At 46.2% G+C, this 22,178-nt stretch overlaps 1 protein-coding gene across 2 annotated transcripts in view; it reads right to left on the minus strand.

The window, feature by feature from the left end:
* The window catches only part of raver1 (ribonucleoprotein, PTB-binding 1), a 51,899-nt gene that overhangs the window by 17,689 nt on the left and 12,032 nt on the right, over positions 1–22,178 (minus strand). For both annotated transcript variants that reach the window (XM_072490830.1, XM_072490831.1), the window contains exons 2-6: positions 12,240–12,306; positions 5,470–5,939; positions 3,091–3,282; positions 2,645–2,774; positions 1,236–1,339 (exon numbers count right to left, since the gene is read on the minus strand). In XM_072490830.1, coding sequence (XP_072346931.1) covers positions 1,236–1,339; positions 2,645–2,774; positions 3,091–3,282; positions 5,470–5,939; positions 12,240–12,306 — 963 coding nt within the window. The remainder of the gene's footprint in view (positions 1–1,235; positions 1,340–2,644; positions 2,775–3,090; positions 3,283–5,469; positions 5,940–12,239; positions 12,307–22,178) is intronic.

Raw genomic sequence — 22,178 nt, forward strand, 5'->3', positions numbered from 1 at the left:
CTAACTCACCCAGCTGTCATAGTTGTTGCATCACTATTCTGCCAACTAATGTCTGGGATCACTCCCAACGTTTCATTGAGCAACAGCACTTGTAAGACAGATGAGCTAGTGTTTTCAGAGAAATGAGGAAATGAGAATAAGGTTAACAATGCATTGAACAATCTGCAGCATAGTTAACTTAAAGCTGATATGACAAAAGGCAGCTGCACAAGAGCTTGCAGGATCTCACTGAATTAATTCGAAGGTCAAGCAACAAGCCAGTCACACTGGTCACTTGGGTCAGCTGTCACAGGGGTAACTTACTGCCTTTTCCACTTCTACTCAAACAATTGTTTTTTTAATTTTAATTGGTTAATGAAGACATATTTGCATCACCCAAAGTAAAAACATCTCCATGAAGTATGTTACATACACAGTACAATTGCTCATGCACTCCAGTTAGAGTCCTAGCACATTTTAAAAAAAGATGTAAAATTCTATACTAACATATTCAATCTGCCATTCGACACACACTCAACAGCCACCAGTACACGCGCATTGTAACTAGCCAATAATAGAAAACATATGGGTGACTGACGATGTGCTTCAATAGTGAAGGTTTCAATTCTGGCTTAAGCAGCGCTCTGAAATATGTCATAGAACCATAAGTGCAGAAGGAGACCATTCGGCCCATCAAGCCTCCACCTCACCTTTTTGGACACTAAGGGCTATTTATCATGGCCAAACCACCTAATTTGCACATCTTTGGACTTTGTGAGGAAACTGGAGCACCCGGAGACATGGGGAGAACATGCAGACTCCACACAGACAGTGACCCAAGATGGGAATCGAACCTGGGACCCTGGAGCTGTGCAGCAACAGTGCTAACCACTGTGCTACCGTGCCACCCATATACTCATTCAAATGGTCAATTTCGTCATTAGATGGAAACGTTAGTTTTACTGAACCCACATTCTCCATTTCATTGTGGAGACGATGGTGCAACTGAAACACCCGCTGAAAAACACAGGTGATTTCTGGAATCATCCTCCTGACAAAGTTCTCCCCGACTGATTTGGTACATCAGCTCAGACAGGGAAGAGCAAGAAAAAGAACAGAGTTCAATGTTACTACTGTAAATGCCAAGCCTTCAGAGACAAGTGTGCTTCCTTTGGTCACCACTGAACTCTGAAGCTTCAGCTCAAACCCTCCCTGTGCCAGTTTACAATGACTTGCTTTCGTAGTTGGAGATTTACCTGGGTTTGTGCTGGATTTTGGCTCTGGAAAACCATTTGAAGGAGGGCTGCCCCTAATCCAGGATTCCCCAGCAGAGGCACTGGAGGAGCAGCTCCCAGAAGTCCTAAAGAAAAGAAGTATTATAGTCAGTATTCTTCGTTCAGGAACTTCATTGCTATATATTTGAAAGCATTTTCATACTTTTGAAAACTGGAAATTAAAACCTATTTGACTTATTTATCAAGTAGGTTTGATGAGACAAGAGCCTCTCATAGTGGTCAAGAAGAAAGAAAGGATTGATTTTCTGACATGGAGCACTTGGCATTTCCAAACTTCCCACATGAAGCAGAAGTTAAACTCTACAACCTAGGACACAAAACCACCAGCAACTCCAAGCTCCCTTCCGAGTCACGCAGCATCCTGACTTGGACACATTCCAGTTAAAAACTCCCTCCCCTCCTCCTCCACAACATTGGGCAGTACCGCCACTAAACTGACTCCAGCAATTTGAGGAGACCCACTAGTGCCTCCTCAAGGGCAATTAGGGAAAGGCAGTGGCACCCATTCAGATTTCACACAGGGAAAAAAACCTTACCTCAAACCACTTTCAACCACTTCCCGAGAAACAGTACGAAGCCAAGACACTGGCTAAAGGGGAAAGGCCTGGACCATTACTGTTCACTACATCAGTGATGACTAACTGTGTCAAAGATTAAGGATGAACTGCTGCACTGCACATGCAATAATGGACCTACTCTCGATCGGACGTTCCCGTGGGACAGCAAGAAAGAAGATTTGAAGCACTGTGGTAATTATAAATCTGATACAAAGTATATTTCTAAAAATATGCTTATGCATGCCTATCCCATTGTGCACACGATTCCTAGTTATATTTCTTGTGTCAATATTGCCAAAGTGATCCGTTGTAATGGGAGATTTCTCTGGCGTCAGTCTGTTGAAGGCCGTTCAGCTCCTGTTTATTTTTAAATTGAGAATATCCAATTTTTGTTCCCAATTAAGGGGCAATTTAGCATGGCCAATTCACCTACACTGCACATCTTTTTGGATTTTGGGGGGGGGGGGGGGGACATGCAGACACAGGGAGAATGTGCAAACTCCACATGGTCAGTGACCCAGGCTGGGATCGAACGCGGGTCCTCGACGCTGCGAGGCAGCAGTGACTGCATCACCGTGACACTCAGCTCCTGGTTAACCTGGACCTGACACGCTGAGTAACCAGAGGACACAGTCCAGTTATGAATAAATACATAGTGTGCAGTCTCCCCGTGATTCCACAACCCAAAAAGATGTGCAGGGTAGGTGAATTGGCCACGCTAAACTGCCCCTTAACTGGAAAAAAAAAAAGGGAATTGGGTACTCTAAATGTTAAAGCAAAACGAATGAAGACACGTCTATCACTCTGACTCACCCTGCTGGGCACCTGTGCTCCCGTGCATAAACGGGTTTAGGAGAAGCTGCAATGTGGCTGGATTATTCAGGCTGTTCAGAATCTGCACAGGATTTGGTTCTGGGAGAAGACCCTTCCCACGGTTCATTGCCTAAGACAAGAAACAAAACATATGAGAGTTTTACAATACTCAACAAAATGACAGAAACAGATGCAAGGACGTCCAAGTGCTCAAGCACTGGCTGCTCTCTGTTGCCCCATCTAAATGGCAGCTTGAGCAGCGTGTCAAACACGGCAGCATTGTGGTCAATTAGTGACTTGCTGTCCCATGACATTGTACTTCGTATCCCAATCTACCATTGCTTAAAGCCAGTTGGATTTTGAGAGTCTCCGCGAGGTTTAATACAGGTTGTGGTTATCCAGTGCTCGAATGTGATGTATTGATGCAAATTAAATTACAGACTCACCATAGCTTGGGCTGCTATCAGGGCAGGAAGCATACTCCGCCCTGGGGGTCCAGGTGCACAGAATAAGACCCGAATGTGGTTCCCACCAACCCAGAGCCCGTCCATCTCCCTCTGCACTTCCTCAGCTTGTTCCGCAGCTTCATATTCGACAATGGCAAAGCCTCGAAACTGCCCGTCGGGTCCCTGAGCCAACTGCACCAGAGGGGGATCCAGGTGATGGTGGAGGCAACGTATGGGAAGATGGTGAAGAGAAAAAGAACAAATAAATAACAGGTAATCAAGATGGTTGTGTTTCTCTCCAAAAGCACAAAGTCTTCTGCACTTCAGATTCACAGGTGCTGCCCGGTCTATTGCATCATGTTGAACACTGCAGTAGGTCTGATCCGAATGCCACGAAGACAGAGGCTTTTGAAGTTTATAACTTATTAAGATGAATATAGTTTTTGGACAAGGTGGAACAAACATCCTGCTTTAAGTGCTACACAACTGCCAACTCAGGAATAAGGCAATTTGCCACTGAATCTCCAATATTGTAAAAAAGGAGTTACGGTGTCCACCAGTAACTTTCAATGGCTTAAGTCAAAATCTGCAATTAACACCAAGCCTGAGAATAGACATCCTGCATAAATTTGGAAATCTCAGATGCTCCAGGTCATTGAACAGTTAACTGTGTCCAACACTCCCCATCATGTCACACATTTCCAGTTAAGGATACTTGCTTCAGACAGTCTGTAAACAAGAGAACACAAAAAAGACCAACGTACAACTAAAATTAACCAGATTCTTCTGGAGGGGATCAGGATGCCTGGCAATTCAGTGCAAATTATTTTTTCAAATTTAACTTGCCCCACGGCACAAAACAGCAGAGAGCAAATCAGTATTAATCATCAAACCGTTCAGCAACTCAAACCGTTTCACAAGAGTTAAGTCATGAAATGAAAATGGCTTATTGTCACAAGTAGGCTTCAATTAAGTTACTGTGAAAAGTCCCTAGTCGCCACATTCCGGCGCCTGTTCGGGGAGGCTGGTACGGGAATTGAACCGTGCTGCTGGCCTGCCTTGGTCTGCTTTCAAAGCCAGCGATTTAGCCCAGTGTTAAATTCAGCAAAACCGTTAGCTGACAAGGCACTCAAAATGTTAACTCTGTTCCTGGTCTACTCCTACTCCTATTTTGTGTGTTCCCTTGCCACAGTTGCTGACAGCCCTACTAACTTTTTCCAGCATATTTCTAGGTCAGATTTGCAGCATTATAAATGAAGCGTTATTGCACCAGCACAGATGAATCAGCATTTGATGTACATTAGCATGCAGGAAGCAGTTATCAGTCTGGACAATCTCGGTGCATGCTACCTCATTATGTCCAGATCGAAAGCATGGATATGCACTAACTAACTGACTGTGGAATCAGTGGTACAGAGAAAGGTATTGGCTGAGTTTAACAGGTTCTCTTTACAATTGTTTCTTATTCACTTCACTGCATCTGCAGAGGAACCCGACAAATAGAATAAACCTTCAGTTATTTACAATTCCTGGCTTATTATGGGGTTAGCTTCCACACATCTAGATCCTTCATCTTCCCAAGACACAGTTTCCAAAGAAGCTGCAGTGTATGTTAGAAAACAGAGCTAGAGTAGAAACATCACGACAAGACTGGAGAATCAAAATGCTGCACCTCACAATACAGGTTTAAAAAGGTTGAAATGTGCATTAATCTGAAATAATAGCAGCGAACAAAGTAATTTGAAGCATACCTTGTTTGGCACTAATATCTATGAAGGGTAAAGCACCAAGAGGAATTACAGAAGAGCCTAAACCCAGGCGTGGCCAAAATGTACAAAGAAGCAGCAGCTCAAAGTTTCAGATATTATGTTGGATGGACTGGAGGAGAAAGAAAACTGTGATTGGCAAGGACAGATGTAGTCATATCAAAACCGTCTGGTCCAAACAATCAGTAAAAGGGTGGAGCGGGGCAAACTAAGACAGGAGCAAAAACAAAGCGTAAGCCCATCACCGGCACACACACAGCAGTTAAGATGCTACTTTTATAACCGTGGCTGTATATTCTAGTTCAAGAGAAACTGAAACTTGTAATTAACAAACAAGCGATGAGCATCAGTAGCCAGCAGAACCAAAAGTGGAGGCTCCCGAGAGAGGGATGGAGGGGAGAAAGAGGAAATTAAAGATATGCATTGCATTAGTTCTCTAACCTCTGGCTGACCAGCAGCATTTTCCCCAAGATATTCTTCAGGTCAATGTGGGGTGGCTACGACTGATCTTCCAATAATGTAAAGAGAACCCTTAACTCGTGACCCCGAAAAGATCAGACTGTGCATGGACTACAAGATTTTAAGGCTCTAGACTTTCCATGATTGCTCATACCTGACAATATGTTGGCTCGTAGATGTTGCTGAAGGCTTGGCTGAATGCCTTCAGGTCTTTATAATCATGTGGAAGTTTGTCCACACACAGGCACTTGGAATGAATGAGATCAAGAGTCAGTTGATTGACGTCAGTCCAGTGGACATAGAGGGTTCTTGTACCCAGCTGTTTTCCGAGAAGTTCCGATTTAGCACGGGCAGCGGAGTCTTTTTTCATGTATTCCACAAAACCGTACCCCTTGGAATGTCCGGAAACCTCACTGTACACAAGGAAACATCGCTCCAGGTTTCCAAAAGGCCGCACCAGTTCTTCAAACTGCTGCTGAGTAAAGGCAAGAGGCAGATTGGCAATGCAGAGCAGAGCATCCGTAGGCTGCAGCTGGACTGAAATTTCTCGATCCCGGAGTGTCGATTGGTGAAACTTCTCAATGGCATCATTTGCTTGATCCCTGTTCAATAAAGTGACAAAACCTGGAAATAAACACGGAAAAGACAAGTTAATGCCACTGGCTTCTGACTCTTCTCTGCCCTCGGTAATGCTGGAATGCACCTCTGAAGACAGTGCTCAAATGTGCGAGGCAGCAAGGGAAGGGGCTATGGAAATGACTGTTGTGCCAAACCCACACAGGTCTGCACTCACCAGCACTGTGACTTTTGAGACAATAGCCAACATTGAGACCAAGGAGAGATAATCTTGTCTTAAAGCCTTAAAGAGGAAGGCTTTCAAAAGAAAAAGAAAAAAAAGTTAAAGAGGAAGGTTTTAAAGACTGCCTTAAAGGAGAGGTTTAGAGAGGGAATTCCAGAGGTAGGGCCCAGGTGGAACGAAGGAAGATCATATGGGAGAGGCCATTCGACCCTTTGAGCCTGATCCACTATCCAATAAGATCATATTTGACAAGATTGAGGCCACAATTCTACTTTCCTGCCCCCCACCTAACCCTCGACCCCCTTGACTATCCAGAACCTGTCCAAGGAGGAGGGGAGAACACAAAAGGCCAGTATTGAGGAATGCAGGAATCTCAAAGAGGAGGTTAGATATCTTGGGGCATTAAAAAAAATTTTTTTTTTTTTTTTTTTACTACTAAAAACTGTTCAGCAAACATTGCTCCCTTGGCCATCAAGCTTCTCATTTCAGTTTAGTTATCCTCAATCAAATGATTATTCACAATTCAAGGTTTGTAACAGGTACAACTGAACGACAGAATCACTGCATGGCAGACACAGCATTACAGACAGGTCCAACACTGAACCAGTCTAAATCTGGAGTACACAAGTTTACGGACATCACAACTGCACAACTTCTCGCCAATGACGAGCTACTGATACCTTAAATTCCTTTCCCCTCCCACATTAAATTGCAACTTTGAAGGCAAAATTACAACTTTATAAAAGATAAATTGACTACACCAAATCCAAAGTCCATTCAGTATTCATTAAAAGATTATAAATTTCAAGAGGCCAGAGTTCAGACAAGACATGAAACTGAGCATCCCAGGGAATCAACAGAACAGGGTCAAAACCTCCCTCTGTGGAGAGCACACCAGCTCCCTAATCCAGTGTGTTAGCAAACTGACTCAATATCCCTCTAGCTCCCTAATCCAGTGTTAGCAAACTGACTCAGTATTCCTCTAGCTCCCTAATCCAGTGTTAGCAAACTGACTCAATGTCCCCTCAGCTCCCTAATCCAGTGTTAGCAAACTGACTGAATATTCCTCGAGCTCCCCAATCCAGTGTCAGCAAACTGACTCATTATTCGTCTAGCTCCCTAATCCAGTGTTAGCAAATTTACTCAATATCCCTTTAGCTCCCTAATCCAGTGTTAGCAAATTTACTCAATATCCCTTTAGCTCCCTAATCCAGTGTGTTAGCAAACTGACTCAATAGCCCTCTAGCTCCCTAATCCAGTGTGAGCAAACTGACTCAATATTCCTCTTGCTCCCTAATCCAGTGTTAGCAAACTGACTCAGTATTCCTCTAGCTCCCTAATCCAGTGTTAGCAAACTGACTCAATGTCCCCTCAGCTCCCTAATCCAGTGTTAGCAAACTGACTGAATATTCCTCGAGCTCCCCAATCCAGTGTCAGCAAACTGACTCATTATTCGTCTAGCTCCCTAATCCAGTGTTAGCAAACTTACTCAATATCCCTTTAGCTCCCTAATCCAGTGTTAGCAAATTTACTCAATATCCCTTTAGCTCCCTAATCCAGTGTGTTAGCAAACTGACTCAATATTCCTCTAGCTCTCTAATCCAGTGTTAGCAAACTTACTCAATATCCCTCTAGCTCCCTAATCCAGTGTTAGCAAACTGACTCAATATTCCTCGCGCTCCCCAATACGTTGTTAGCAAACTGACTGAATATTCCTCGAGCTCCCCAATCCAGTGTCAGCAAACTGACTCATTATTCCTCTAGCTCCCTAATCCAGTGTTAGCAAACTTACTCAATATCCCTTTAGCTCCCTAATCCAGTGGTAGCAAACTGACTCAATATCCCTCTAGCTCCCTAATCCAGTGTTAGCAAACTTACTCAATATCCCTTTAGCTCCCTAATCCAGTGTTAGCAAACTGACTCAATATTCCTCGAGCTCCCCAATCCAGAGTTAGCAAACTGACTCAATATTCCTCGAGCTCCCCAATCCAGTGTCAGCAAACTGACTCAATATTCCTCTAGCTCCCTAATCCAGTGTTAGCAAACTGACTCAATATCCCTCTAGCTCCCTAATCCAGTGTTAGCAAACTGACTCAATATTCCTCGAGCTCCCCAATCCAGTGGCAGCAAACTGACTCAACATTCCTCTAGCTCCCTAATCCAGTGTTAGCAAACTGACTCAATATTCCTCTAGCTCCCTAATCCAGTGTTAGCAAATTTACTCAATATCCCTCTAGCTCTCTAATCCAGTGTTAGCAAACTGACTCAATATCCCTCTAGCTCGCTAATCCAGTGTTAGGAAACTGACTCAATATTCCTCTAGTTCTCTAATCCAGTGTGTTAGCAAACTGACTCAATATCCCTTTAGCTCCCTAATCCAGTATGTAGGCAAACTGACTCAATATCCCTCCAGCTCCCTAATCCAATGTTAGCAAACTGACTCAATATCCCTCTAGCTCTCTAATCCAGTGTTAGCAAACTGACTCAATATCCCTCTAGCTCTCTAATCCAGTGTTAGCAAACTGACTCAATATCCCTCTAGCTCCCTAATCCAGTGTTAGCAAACTTACTCAATATTCCTCTAGCTCTCCAATCCAGTGTTAGCAAACTGACTCAATATCCCTTCAGCTCCCTAATCCAGTGTGTAGGCAAACTGACTCAATATCCCTCCAGCTCCCTAATCCAATGTTAGCAAACTGACTCAATATCCCTCTAGCTCTCTAATCCAGTGTTAGCAAACTGACTCAATATCCCTCTAGCTCCCTAATCCAGTGTTAGCAAACTTACTCAATATTCCTCTAGCTCCCCTGATGAAATGTATCCCAGGATGTTGTGGGAGGCTAGGGAGGAAATTGCGAGTCCCCTAACCGAGATATTTGAATCATCGGCAGCCACAGGTGAGGTGCCTGAAGATTGGAGAGTGGCGAATGTTGTGCCCTTGTTTAAGAAGGGCAGCAGGGAAAAGCCTGGGAACTACAGACCGGTGAGCCTAACGTCTGTAGTAGGTAAGTTGCTAGAAGGTATTCTGAGAGACAGGATCTACAAGCATTTAGAGAGGCAAGGACTGATTCGGGGCAGTCAGCATGGCTTTGTGCGTGGAAAATCATGTCTCACAAATTTGATTGAGTTTTTTGAGGGAGTGACCAAGAAGGTAGATGAGGGTAGTGCAGTAGACGTTGTCTACATGGACTTTAGCAAAGCCTTTGACAAGGTACCGCATGGTAGGTTGTTGCAGAAGGTTAAAGCTCACGGGATCCAGGGTGAGGTTGCCAATTGGATTCAAAATTGGCTGGACGACAGAAGGCAGAGGGTGGTTGTAGAGGGTTGTTTTTCAAACTGGAGGCCTGTGACCAGTGGTGTGCCTCAGGGATCGGTGCTGGGTCCACTGTTATTTGTGATTTATATTAATGATTTGGATGAGAATTTAGGAGGCATGTTTAGTAAGTTTGCAGATGACACCAAGATTGGTGGCACAGTGGATAGTGAAGAAGGTTATCTAGGATTGCAACGGGATCTTGATCAATTAGGCCAGTGGGCCGACGAATGGCAGATGGAGTTTAATTTAGATAAATGTGAGGTGATGCATTTTGGCAGATCGAATCAGGCCAGGACCTACTCAGTTAATGGTATGGCGTTGGGGAGAGTTATAGAACAAAGAGATCTAGGAGTACAGGTTCATAGCTCCTTGAAGGTGGAGTCGCAGGTGGACAGGGTGGTGAAGAAGGCATTCGGCATGCTTGGTTTCATTGGTCAGAACATTGAATATAGGAGTTGGGACGTCTTGTTGAAGTTGTACAAGACATTGGTACGGCCACACTTGGAATACTGTGTGCAGTTCTGGTCACCCTATTATAGAAAGGATATTATTAAACTAGAAAGAGTGCAGAAAAGATTTACTAGGATGTTGCCGGGACTTGATGGTTTGAGTTATAAGGAGAGGCTGGATAGACTGGGACTTTTTTCCCTGGAGCGTAGGAGGCTTAGGGGTGATCTTATAGAGGTCTATAAAATAATGAGGGGCATAGATAAGGTAGATAGTCAACATCTTTTCCCAAAGGTAGGGGAGTCTAAAACTAGAGGGCATAGGTTTAAGGTGAGAGGGGAGAGATTCAGAAGGGCCCAGAGGGGCAATTTCTTCACTCAGAGGGTAGTGAGTGTCTGGAATGGACTGCCAGAGGTAGTAGTAGAAGCAGGTACAATTGTGTCTTTCAAAAAGCATTTAGATGGTTACATGGGTAAGATGGGTATAGAGGGTTATGGGCCAAGTGCGGGCAACTGGGACTAGCTTAATGGTAAAAAACTGGGCGGCATGGACTGGTTGGGCCGAAGGGCCTGTTTCCATGCTGTAAACTTCTATGATTCTATGATTCCCCAATCCAGTTTTAGCAAACTGACTCAATATCCCTCTTGCTCCCTAATCCAGTGTTAGCAAACTGACTCAATATCCCTCTAGCTCCCCAATCCAGTTTTAGCAAACTGACTCAATATCCCTCCAGCTCCCTAATCCAATGTTAGCAAACTGACTCAATATCCCTCTAGCTCTCTAATCCAGTGTTAGCAAACTGACTCAATATCCCTCTAGCTCCCTAATCCAGTGTTAGCAAACTTACTCAATATTCCTCTAGCTCACCAATCCAGTTTTAGCAAACTGACTCAATATCCCTCTTGCTCCCTAATCCAGTGTTAGCAAACTGACTCAATATCCCTCCAGCTCCCTAATCCAGTGTTAGCAAACTGACTCAATATTCCTCTTGCTCCCCAATCCAGTGTTTTCAAACTTACTCAATATTCCTCTAGCTCCCTAATCCAGTGTTAGCAAACTTACTCAATATACCTCTAGCTCCCCAATCCAGTTTTAGCAAACTGACTCAATATCCCTCTAGCTCCCCAATCCAGTTTTAGCAAACTGACTCAATACCCCTCCAGCTCCCTAATCCAGTGTTAGCAAACTGACTCAATATTCTTCTTGCTCCCCAATCCAGTGTTTTCAAACTTACTCAATATTCCTCTAGCTCCCTAATCCAGTGTGAGCAAACTTACTCAATATACCTCTAGCTCCCCAATCCAGTTTTAGCAAACTGACTCAATATCCCTCTAGCTCCCTAATCCAGTGTGTAGGCAAACTGACTCAATATCCCTTTAGCTCCCTAATCCAGTGTTAGCAAACTGACTCAGTATTCCTCTAGCTCCCTAATCCAGTGTTAGCAAACTGACTCAATATCCCTCCAGCTCCCTAATCCAGTGTTAGCAAACTGACTCAATATCCCTCCAGCTCCCTAATCCAGTGTTAGCAAACTGACTCAATATCCCTTTAGCTCCCTAATCCAGTGTTAGCAAACTGACTCAGTATTCCTCTAGCTCCCTAATCCAGTATTAGCAAATTGACTCAATATCCCTGTGGCAATTTCCTACATAGCAATGGACTGTGGTACGCTGGGATACATGCAAACAATCATGGAACAAATGTTCCCTCAACTTGGAAGAAGCACACAGTCATAGCTTACTCCTCAGCTCGGAAAGGGTGCAAAAGGAAACAGACGGCTTTGATTGCAAAGAGGAATAACAGTGGCTGTGGATTGCAGAGCTTTAACCTCGCCAGTCTGGAAGAGGAGGGTTTAGGTGAAACCTAAATTGATAATATATTAAAAGGGAAGACAAGGTAACTTCACATGAATATTTAAAAGTACACAATGTATACAGAACCGAACAAGTGGCAATTAGTGAAAAGGAAATTTAAAACAAAATATCAAGAAAAACCTTTACACCAAGAATGATAAACGGTCAAAATAATTGACCCAGAAAATCAGACACAAAAATAAGGTCGCTTTATTTGAAGATGAGGGGTTTACTGTATGAGCCAGTGTTCAGAATGGCTTGATCCCATCACAAACTTCGAACAACCTCATGGCAGATTACTGCGGAAGCTGGAATCTGAAACAAAAAATATTAGACAAACTCAGCAGGTGCGACGCCCTCTGACGAGAGAAAAGGAAGCTAACGTTTCAGCTCTTTGTCAAAGCTGCTGAGATTGTCCAGCATTTCCTGTTTTTTTGTTCAAGTAGTTTTAACGTAGCCGTGTCTGAAAATCAGGCACCTGGTGACAGAACTGGGAGCTGGGCACTCACCTGTTCCTTTGTATTTGTCCACAAAACAGTATTTTAGATCATACTCGCTCAGCAGTTCATAAACTTCCTGCAAAACAAGGCAAATTGGTTTTGATGAGGATTTTAGTGGGATTGAAAGAGTGAATTTTCTAGGTTGAATAATTTCTGGTATATGACCTGCAGAGATTTAATTAGAACTCCATTATTATTATTAGAACTCCACCTATTCCTTAAGCCAAAAATGAGCAAATGTACAAAACCAACTCAAATCAATCCACTTTCAAAAGGGCTCTTGCAGTCACAGAAACTAAAACTAGATTGGCAGCTATTTGGCATCTTGGCCCTGTGCTAATTCTAAAGTTTCATAATTTTTCAATTGAATTCTCATCTTAAATGATGCAATAGCCTGGAACTCAACAGCCATTCATGGCAAAGCATTTCATGTTCCTGTAACCTCGTGACAAATTTTAAAACTTCTTCCTTCGTTCAGTGTGTGATCAATTCAAGTTGTTATTTTTTTTTTTAATAAACATTTTATTGAGGTATTTTTTGGTATCGTAACAGCAAAATAAACAAAATCCATGAAACCATAAACATAGTGCAAAAGACATTTACCTCTCGTACAGGTCCCACCCTTATTGACCCCCTACTCTAAACTACTCTTCCCCCCCACCCCGGTCTGCTGGCGATTACTTTCCCGCAAAGAAGTCAACGAACGGTTGCCACCTCCGGGCGAACCCTAACAGTGACCCCTCTCAAGGCGAACTTGATTTTCTCCAAACAGAGAAAGCTAGCCATGTCCGATAGCCAGGTCTCCGACTTCGGGGGCTTTGAGTCCCTCCATGCTAATAGCATCCGTCTCCGAGCTACCAAGGAAGCAAAGGTCAGAACGTCTGCCTCTTTCTCCTCCTAGATTCCCGAGTCTTCTGACACCCCGAAAATCGCCACCTCTGGACTCAGCTCAACCCTTGTTTTTAACACCGTGGACATGACGTCCGCAAACCCCTCCCAGAATCCCCTAAGCTTCGGACGTGCCCAGAACATGTGGACATGGTTCGCTGGTCCTCCCGCACGTTTTGCACACCTGTCTACCACCCCAAAGAATATGCTCACGTGAGCCCGGTGAACAACCTTAAATTGTATCAGGCTGAGCATGGCACATGTTGCGGACGTGTTGACTCGACTCAACGCGTCTGCCCATAGACCATCCTCTATCTCACCTCCCAGCTCCTCCTACCACTTGCGCAATTCAAGTCGTTAATAATGATTCATCAAACAGTGAGAAGACAATCTTCCACTGCTCACCCACTTAGTACCCATACTGGGCTGACCTAGTCAGTTTGAGTGTTAAAATCAGTGGCATACAGCTTGGCTATGACAACACAATGGTTTTGTGACTGGACTAGCAATCCGGAAGCCTGGATTAACAAACTTCTAAATTCTTGTCAGTTTTCATCCTTCCCTCAAACCCTGGAATTCAGGTGGAGACATTTTGTACAGGAGCCAGATCATCACCAAAATGAGCTAGCCAATCTGGCAACACAAACTGAATTCAGTTAACAAAAATCAGAAAAAATGGTGAACATGACATTACCACCTTCTGTAAAAATCCATCTGGTTATTAACATCCTAGAGGGAGTCACTTCCGGGTGCAGCGATGACCAGCTGAGTCGCACGTTTCGGCAGCTCCCTGTAAAACGGACTTTTGGGCTCTTGATAGGAGCCCCAACGGCAATTTTGACGGCTAAAAACACTGTGCGGTAAACCAGAAGGGAATCCCCCCTGGATACGGATGGAAAAAGGAGGAGAGAGTGGCCAGATTGCAGTGGATCCTTTAGAACAGCGGCAAGGAAGGCAAGAAAAACCAAGATGGCGTCGGAAGGTGGCAGTTTAACATGGGGCCCTGAACAACAAGAGTTCTTGAAATGCTGTGTGGAAGAGATAAAAAAGGAAATGAAGAAAGAGCTGTCGGCCCCGATACTACAGGCGATCGAAGGGCTAAAGGAGGAACAAAAGACCCAGGAGCGGGAGCTTCGGGTCGTGAAGGCAAAGGCAGCCGAGAATGAGGACGATATACAGGGCATACGAGGGAGCGGACGTCAGGGCATATGTGAGCACGATGCTGCACTCGTTAATGGGAGCAGAGGCCCCGGCGGGTCCGTTGGAGGGAGCATACCGAGTGATGGCGCGAGGACCGAGAGCAGGAGAAATTCCCAGAGCCATAGTGGTGAGATTCCTCCGTTTTAAGGATAGAGAAATGGTCCTTAGATGGGCAAAGAAAACTCGGAGCAGTAAATGGGAGAACGCGGTGATCCGCGTTTATCAAGGCCGGAGTGCGGAGTTGGCGAGAAGGAGAGCGAGCTTGAATCGGGCCAAGGCGGTGCTTCATAAAAAGATGATAAAATTTGGAATGCTGCAACCGGCAAGACTGTGGGTCACATATCGAGGGAGGCACCACTACTTTGAGACGGCGGATGAAGCGTGGACTTTTATTGTGGAAGAAAAACTGGAATGAGCGGGTTATTAAAAAGAACGTTTGAACAAAGTGGTGGGGCGAATGTGGGGGGCTAAAAAGGGGGGAAAGATGAGTTTTATGTACTAATCCTGCGATGTGGTAACTTTTCTCTCTTCCACAGGTGGTGATGGGGGGGGGGGGGGGGGGGGGCGTTGGCCATTGGGGGCGGGGCCAAGGGAGAAGCGCGGGCTTGGTTCCCGCGCTATGATAATCATGGCGGGAATAGAGAAGCAGGAAGGAGGGGGCGTCGCACGGTGCGAGCCGAGGTCACGGGGGGGAAGCCGAGGTCGGCCAGAGTTTGCTGACTTCTGGGAGCAACATGGGGGGAGTAATTACGCTAGCGGGGGATCGAGCGGGGGGTGGGGGTGGGAGGGGGGAATTACTGGGTTGCTGCTGCTGGGGAGAGGGGGGAGCTGGTATGGGAGAGGACGGGCGGTGGGGCACCGCCTGGGGGAGATACAGCTGCGTGGGAACCGGGTGAGGAGCTGGAAAAAGGGGATGGCTAATCGACAAGGGGGGGGGGGGGGGGGGGGGGGGTAGGAAGCCCCCCAACCCGGCTGCTCACGTGGAACGTGAGAGGGCTGAACGGGCCGATAAAGAGGGCACGGGTACTCGCACACCTTAAGAAACTTAAGGCAGATGTGGTTATGTTACAGGAAACGCACCTGAAACTGATAGACTAGGTTAGGCTACGCAAAGGATGGGTGGGGCAGGTGTTCCATTCGGGGCTAGATGCAAAAAACAGGGGGGTGGCTATATTAGTGGGGAAGCGGGTAATGTTCGAGGCAAAGACTATAGTGGCGGATAACGGGGGCAGATACGTGATGGTGAGTGGCAAACTACAGGGGGAGACGGTGGTTTTGGTAAACGTATATGCCCCGAACTGGAATGATGCCAATTTTATGAGGCGGATGCCAGGACGCATTCCGGACCTAGAGATGGGAAAGCTGATAATGGGGGGAGATTTTAATACGGTGTTGGAACCAGGGCTGGATAGGTCGAAGTCCAGGACTGGAAGGAGGCCGGCAGCAGCCAAGGTACTTAAAGATTTTATGGAGCAGATGGGAGGTGTAGACCCGTGGAGATTTAGCAGACCTAGGAGTAAGGAGTTCTCGTTTTTCTCCTATGTCCATAAAGTCTACTCGCGAATAGACTTTTTTGTGCTGGGTAGGGCATTGATCCCGAAGGTGAGGGGAACGGAGTATACGGCTATAGTCATTTCGGATCACGCTCCACACTGGGTGGACTTGGAGATAGGGGAGGAAACAGGAGGGCGCCCACCCTGGAGAATGGACATGGGACTAATGGCAGATGAGGGGGTGTGTCTAAGGGTGAGGGGGTGCATTGAAAAGTACTTGGAACTCAATGATAATGGGGAGGTCCAGGTGGGAGTGGTCTGGGAGGCGTTGAAGGCGGTGGTTAGAGGGGAGCTGATATCAATAAGGGCACATAAAGGGAAGCAGGAGAGTAAGGAACGGGAGCGGTTGCTGCAAGAACTTTTGAGGGTGGACAGACAATATGCGGAAGCACCGGAGGAGGGACTGTACAGGGAAAGGCAAAGGCTACATGTAGAATTTGACTTGCTGACTACGGGCACTGCAGAGGCACAATGGAGGAAGGCACAGGGTGTACAGCACGAATATGGGGAGAAGGCGAGCAGGTTGCTGGCACACCAATTGAGGAAAAGGGGAGCAGCGAGGGAAATAGGGGGAGTGAGGGATGAGGAAGGAGAGATGGAGCGGGGAGCAGAGAGAGTGAATGGAGTGTTCAAGACATTTTATAAAAAATTATATGAAGCTCAACCCCTGGATGGGAGGGAGAGAATGATGGGCTTCTTGGATCGGCTGGAATTTCCCAAGGTGGAAGAGCAGGAAAGGGTGGGACTGGGAGCACAGATCGAGGTAGAAGAAGTGGTGAAAGGAATTAGGAGCATGCAGGCGGGAAAGGCCCCGGGACCGGATGGATTCCCAGTCGAATTCTATAGAAAATATGTGGACTTGCTCGCCCCGGTATTGACGAGGACCTTTAATGAGGCAAAGGAAAGGGGACAACTGCCCCCGACTATGTCTGAAGCAACGATATCGCTTCTCTTAAAGAAGGAAAAGGACCCGCTACAATGCGGGTCCTATAGACCTATTTCCCTCCTAAATGTAGATGCCAAGATCCTAGCCAAGGTAATGGCAATGAGAATAGAGGAATGTGTCCCGGGGGTGGTCCACGAGGACCAAACTGGGTTTGTGAAGGGGAGACAGCTGAACACGAATATACGGAGGCTGTTAGGGGTAATGATGATGCCCCCACCAGAGGGGGAAACGGAGATAGTAGTGGCGATGGATGCCGAGAAAGCATTTGATAGAGTGGAGTGGGATTATTTGTGGGAGGTGTTGAGGAGATTTGGTTTTGGAGAGGGGTATGTTAGATGGGTGTATATGCAGCTGTTGTATAGGGCCCCGATGGCGAGCGTGGTCACGAATGGACGGGGATCTGCATATTTTCGGCTCCATAGAGGGACAAGGCAGGGTTGCCCTCTGTCCCCATTATTGTTTGCACTGGCGATTGAGCCCCTGGCGATAGCGTTGAGGGGTTCCAAGAAGTGGAGGGGAGTACTTAGAGGAGGAGAAGAGCACCGGGTATCTTTGTATGCGGGCGATTTGCTACTATACGTGGCAGACCCGGCGGAGGGGATGCCAGAAATAATGCGGATACTTGGGGAGTTTGGGGATTTCTCAGGGTATAAATTGAACATGGGGAAAAGTGAGTTGTTTGTGGTGCATTCAGGGGAGCAGAGTAGAGAAATAGAGGACCTACCGTTGAGGAAGGTAACAAGGGACTTTCGTTACCTGGGGATCCAGATAGCCAAGAATTGGGGCACATTGCATAGGTTAAATTTAACGCGGTTGGTGGAACAAATGGAGGAGGATTTCAAGAGATGGGATATGATATCCCTGTCACTGGCAGGGAGGGTGCAGGCGGTTAAGATGGTGGTCCTCCCGAGATTCCTCTTTGTGTTTCAGTGCCTCCCGGTGGTGATCACGAAGGCTTTTTTTAAAAGGATTGAAAAGAGCATCATGGGTTTTGTGTGGGCCGGGAAGACCCCGAGAGCGAGGAAGGGATTCTTACAGCGTAGCAGGGATAGGGGGGGGCTGGCACTACCGAGCCGAAGTGAGTATTATTGGGCCGCTAATATTTCAATGGTGAGTAAGTGGATGGGAGAGGAGGAGGGAGCGGCGTGGAAGAGATTAGAGAGGGCGTCCTGTAGGGGGCAGCCTACAGGCTATGGTGACAGCCCCATTGCCGTTCTCACCGAGGAACTACACCACAAGCCCGGTGGTGGTGGCTACACTGAAGATTTGGGGACAGTGGAGACGGCATAGGGGAAAGACTGGAGCCTTGGGGGGGTCCCCGATAAGAAACAACCATAGGTTTGCCCCGGGGGGAATGGATGGGGGATATGGAATGTGGCAAAGAGCAGGAATAACGCAACTGAAAGATCTGTTTGTGGATGGGAAGTTCGCGAGTCTGGGAGCGCTGACCGAGAAATATGGGTTGCCCCAAGGGAATGCATTCAGGTATATGCAACTGAGGGCTTTTGCGAGGCAACAGGTGAGGGAATTCCCACAGCTCCCGACACAAGAGGTGCAGGACAGAGTGATCTCAAAGACATGGGTGGGGGATGGTAAGGTGTCAGATATATATAGGGAAATGAGGGACGAAGGGGAGACTATGGTAGATGAACTAAAAGGGAAATGGGAAGAGGAGCTGGGGGAGGAGATCGAGGAGGGGCTGTGGGCAGATGCCCTAAGCAGGGTAAACTCGTTGTCCTTGTGTGCCAGGCTAAGCCTGATTCAGTTTAAGGTATTACACAGGGCACATATGACTGGAGCACGGCTCAGTAAATTTTTTGGAGTGGAGGATAGGTGTGCGAGGTGCTCGAGAAGCCCAGGGAATCATACCCATATGTTTTGGTCATGCCCGGCACTACAGGGGTTTTGGATGGGGGTGACAAAGGTGCTTTCAAAAGTAGTGGGGGTCCGGGTCGAACCAAGCTGGGGGTTGGCTATATTTGGGGTTGCACAAGAGCCGGGAGTGCAGGAGGCGAGAGAGGCCGATGTTTTGGCCTTTGCGTCCCTAGTAGCCCGGCGCAGGATATTGTTAATGTGGAAAGAAGCCAAGCCCCCGGGGATGGAGACCTGGATAAATGACATGGCAGGGTTTATAAAGCTAGAGCGGATTAAGTTTGTTCTAAGGGGGTCGGCTCAAGGGTTCACCAGGCGGTGGCAACCGTTCGTCGAATACCTCGCAGAAAGATAGATGGAATGGAAAAAAGAAGGCAGCAGCAGCAGCCCAGGATCGGGGGAGGGGGGGGGGGGAAAGAGGAGGAACCAGAAGGACTCTCAGGGTTGTTAATATATACTGTATAATATGTATAGGTCGTTGCGACAGATAATTATATATTGGACTGTTAAATTATATTTTTGGAGAGTGTTACTTGTGATAAGGCAGTTGCCAATTAGGGTTAGTTTTCATTTTTGTTATTTATTATTTATTCATTTTTTGTTTATAAAATAGGTCATTGTTATTTGTGTTGTTATAATATTGTGTAAAGGATGCACAATGTACTGTGTTGGTTGACCAAAATTTTTCAATAAAATATTTATTTTAAAAAAAACATCCTAGAGGGAGGCAATTCTGCCATAATTACCCAGTCTGGCAGAGATGCAGCTCCAGACTAACAGCAATGTGGTTGGCTCCAAACTGACCTACTTGTGACAATAAGCGATTTTCATTTCATTTTTCATTTCAATGGCTAAGCAAGCCACGACACAACGCACCATCTTCTCGAGGGTAATTAGGGATGGGCAGAAAATACTGGCCATTCTACATCCCATGCATTAATAGAAACATTCGGCAGCACGGTGGCGCAGTGGGTTAGCACTGCGGCCTCACGGCGCCGAGGTCCCAGGTTCGATCCTGGCTCTGGGTCACTGTCCATGTGGAGTTTGCATATTCTTCCCGTGCAAGCTTGGTGGATTGGCCACGCCAAATTGGCCCTTAATTAGAAAAAATGAATTGGGTACTCTAAATTTATTTAAAAATTAATTGAAAAATTCTTAAATCCTTTTAACATTTCAAACTATGATTGCGACATGTGAATTTTTACTGTAGCATCAGTCCAATATCCCTCTGAAAATGAGCCACCTAGAACTGCAAACAGATTTGCTTCGAGAAATCCAACAGCTCTGACCTGCTTAAAATAACTGGATAAAAGCAAATTACTGCGGATGCTGGAATCTGAAACGAACGACTCGAAACGTTAGCTCTTTTCTCTCCCTACAGATGCTGCCAGACCTGCTGAGATTTTCCAGCATTTTCTCCTTCGTTTCAGCTCTTGCCTACTTCTGCACTATAACCATGATTATGACAAAGTCCCTGCCGTTCCTTCGTCAAAGGTTTCTGCATCTACAGTGTAATAGTTCAGTGAATTCAGCCAGTGAGTTAAAGAGCCACATTCACAAAGAATGTCTGAGATTCACAGGTGAAGATTGTAGCAGGAGAATATTAGGGTTGTTTGTGATGCTCCCATTGTCAAATAGCTCATAACTGCACCTATAATAAATGGCCCACTCGATTAAGTTCTGGAGATCATCTGGCTCCTGCACAAGTGACTCAATCTGAATTCCAGGGTTTGAAGGAAGGGGAGGGGGAAAGCAGACAGTATTGTTGTCAAGACCGGTCAGGGTGTTATGTACTTCAACTAAGTCACCCCTCACCCTTCTGAACTCCAGTGGAAACAAACTCAGTCTGTGCAACCTTTCCTCATACGACAACCTGGTCATTCCAGGTTTCAACCTAGTAAACCTCCTCTGAACTGCATTTACATCCTTCCTTAAATAAGGAGACTAAAACTGCACACAGTATTCAAGATAGTCTCACCAATGCGCTGCAACAATGAAGCATCACATCCTTACTTTTATGTTCAATTCCTCTCCTAATAAAAGGTTAACATCTCATTAGCCTTCATTACACGCTGTACCTGCTCACTAACATTTTGTGACTCATGCATGAGAACACTGAACTGCCTCTGCACCTCCGTATTCTGCAGTCATTCCCCATTTCAGTCATACTCTGTTTCTTCACTCTTCCTGACCAAGTGGACAACTTAACACCATCCTACATTATACCACATTGAACAGATTTTTGCCCACTTACTCAGCCAATCGATGTCAGTCTGCAAACTCCTTACCTTCTTCACAAAATACCTCCCTACCTATCTTTGTGTCATCTGCAAATTTAGCTACCATGCCTTTGCTCCCCTCATCAAAAGGAATTTGTGTAAACTGTAAAAAGTTGAGGCCCCTGCAGGACTCCACTCGTCACATCCTGTCAATCAGAGAAGGTCCATTAATGCATACTCACTGTTTTCTGCCAGCCAGCCAATCACCAATCCATGCTAACATGTTATCCCCGACATCACAAGCTTTTATTTTTTGCACCTTATAAAATGCTTTCTGGAAATGCAAGTACAGTATTGTCCCAGAGAGCAGGTTATTTTAGACTAGGTAATGTGATCGGATTAATGAATGATATCAGGATGAAGGTACCCCTCAGGAGCAGCAACCACAACAGGTTTGAATTTTACATCCACTTTCATAGAAACCAGACAGTGCAAAAGGAGGCCACATAGCCCATCGTGTCTGCAACGAGCCTCTGAAAGAGCACCCTACCTGGGCCTACTACATCACAACTCCAGCTAACCATTGGACACTAAGGGGCAATGTATCATGGCCAATCTGCCGAACCTGCACATCTTTGGGCTGTGGGAGGAAACCCACGCAGACATGGGGAGAATGTCCACACAGAGTCATTGAACCCAGGTCTCTGGTGCTGTGAGGCAGCAGTGCTAACCACTGTGCCTCCCAGTTTGAAAGGAGGAAGAGTGGGTCTAAGACTTGTATTTTCCACAGCACATTACCCCTTCAAAGAACTCGAGCAAATTGGTTGAACTTGATTTCTCTTCATAAAATCATGTTGATTCTTCCCAATTACCTTGAGCTTGGCCAAGTGACCAGCAAAAAACACTTGTAATATTTTCCAATTAAGGATCAATTTAGCGTGGCCAATCCACCTACCCTGCACATCTTTGGGTTGTGGGGGTGAGACCCACGCAGACACGGGGAGAATGTGCAAACTCCACACGGACAGTGACCCGGGGCCGGGATCGAGCCCGGGTCCTCGGCACGGTGAGGCCTCCACACAGACAGTGACCCGGGGCCAGGATCGAGCCTGGGTCCTCGGCACAATGAGGCCTCCCACGGACAGTGACCCGGGGCCAGGATCGAGCCTGGGTCCTCGGCACGATGAGGCCTCCACACGGACAGTGACCCGGGGCCAGGATCGATCCGGGTCCTCGGCACGGTGAGGCCTCCACACAGACAGTGACCCGG

Source organism: Scyliorhinus torazame, chromosome 27 (genome assembly GCF_047496885.1).
Source record: "Scyliorhinus torazame isolate Kashiwa2021f chromosome 27, sScyTor2.1, whole genome shotgun sequence".
In the NCBI taxonomy this organism is placed as follows: Eukaryota; Metazoa; Chordata; class Chondrichthyes; order Carcharhiniformes; family Scyliorhinidae; genus Scyliorhinus; species Scyliorhinus torazame.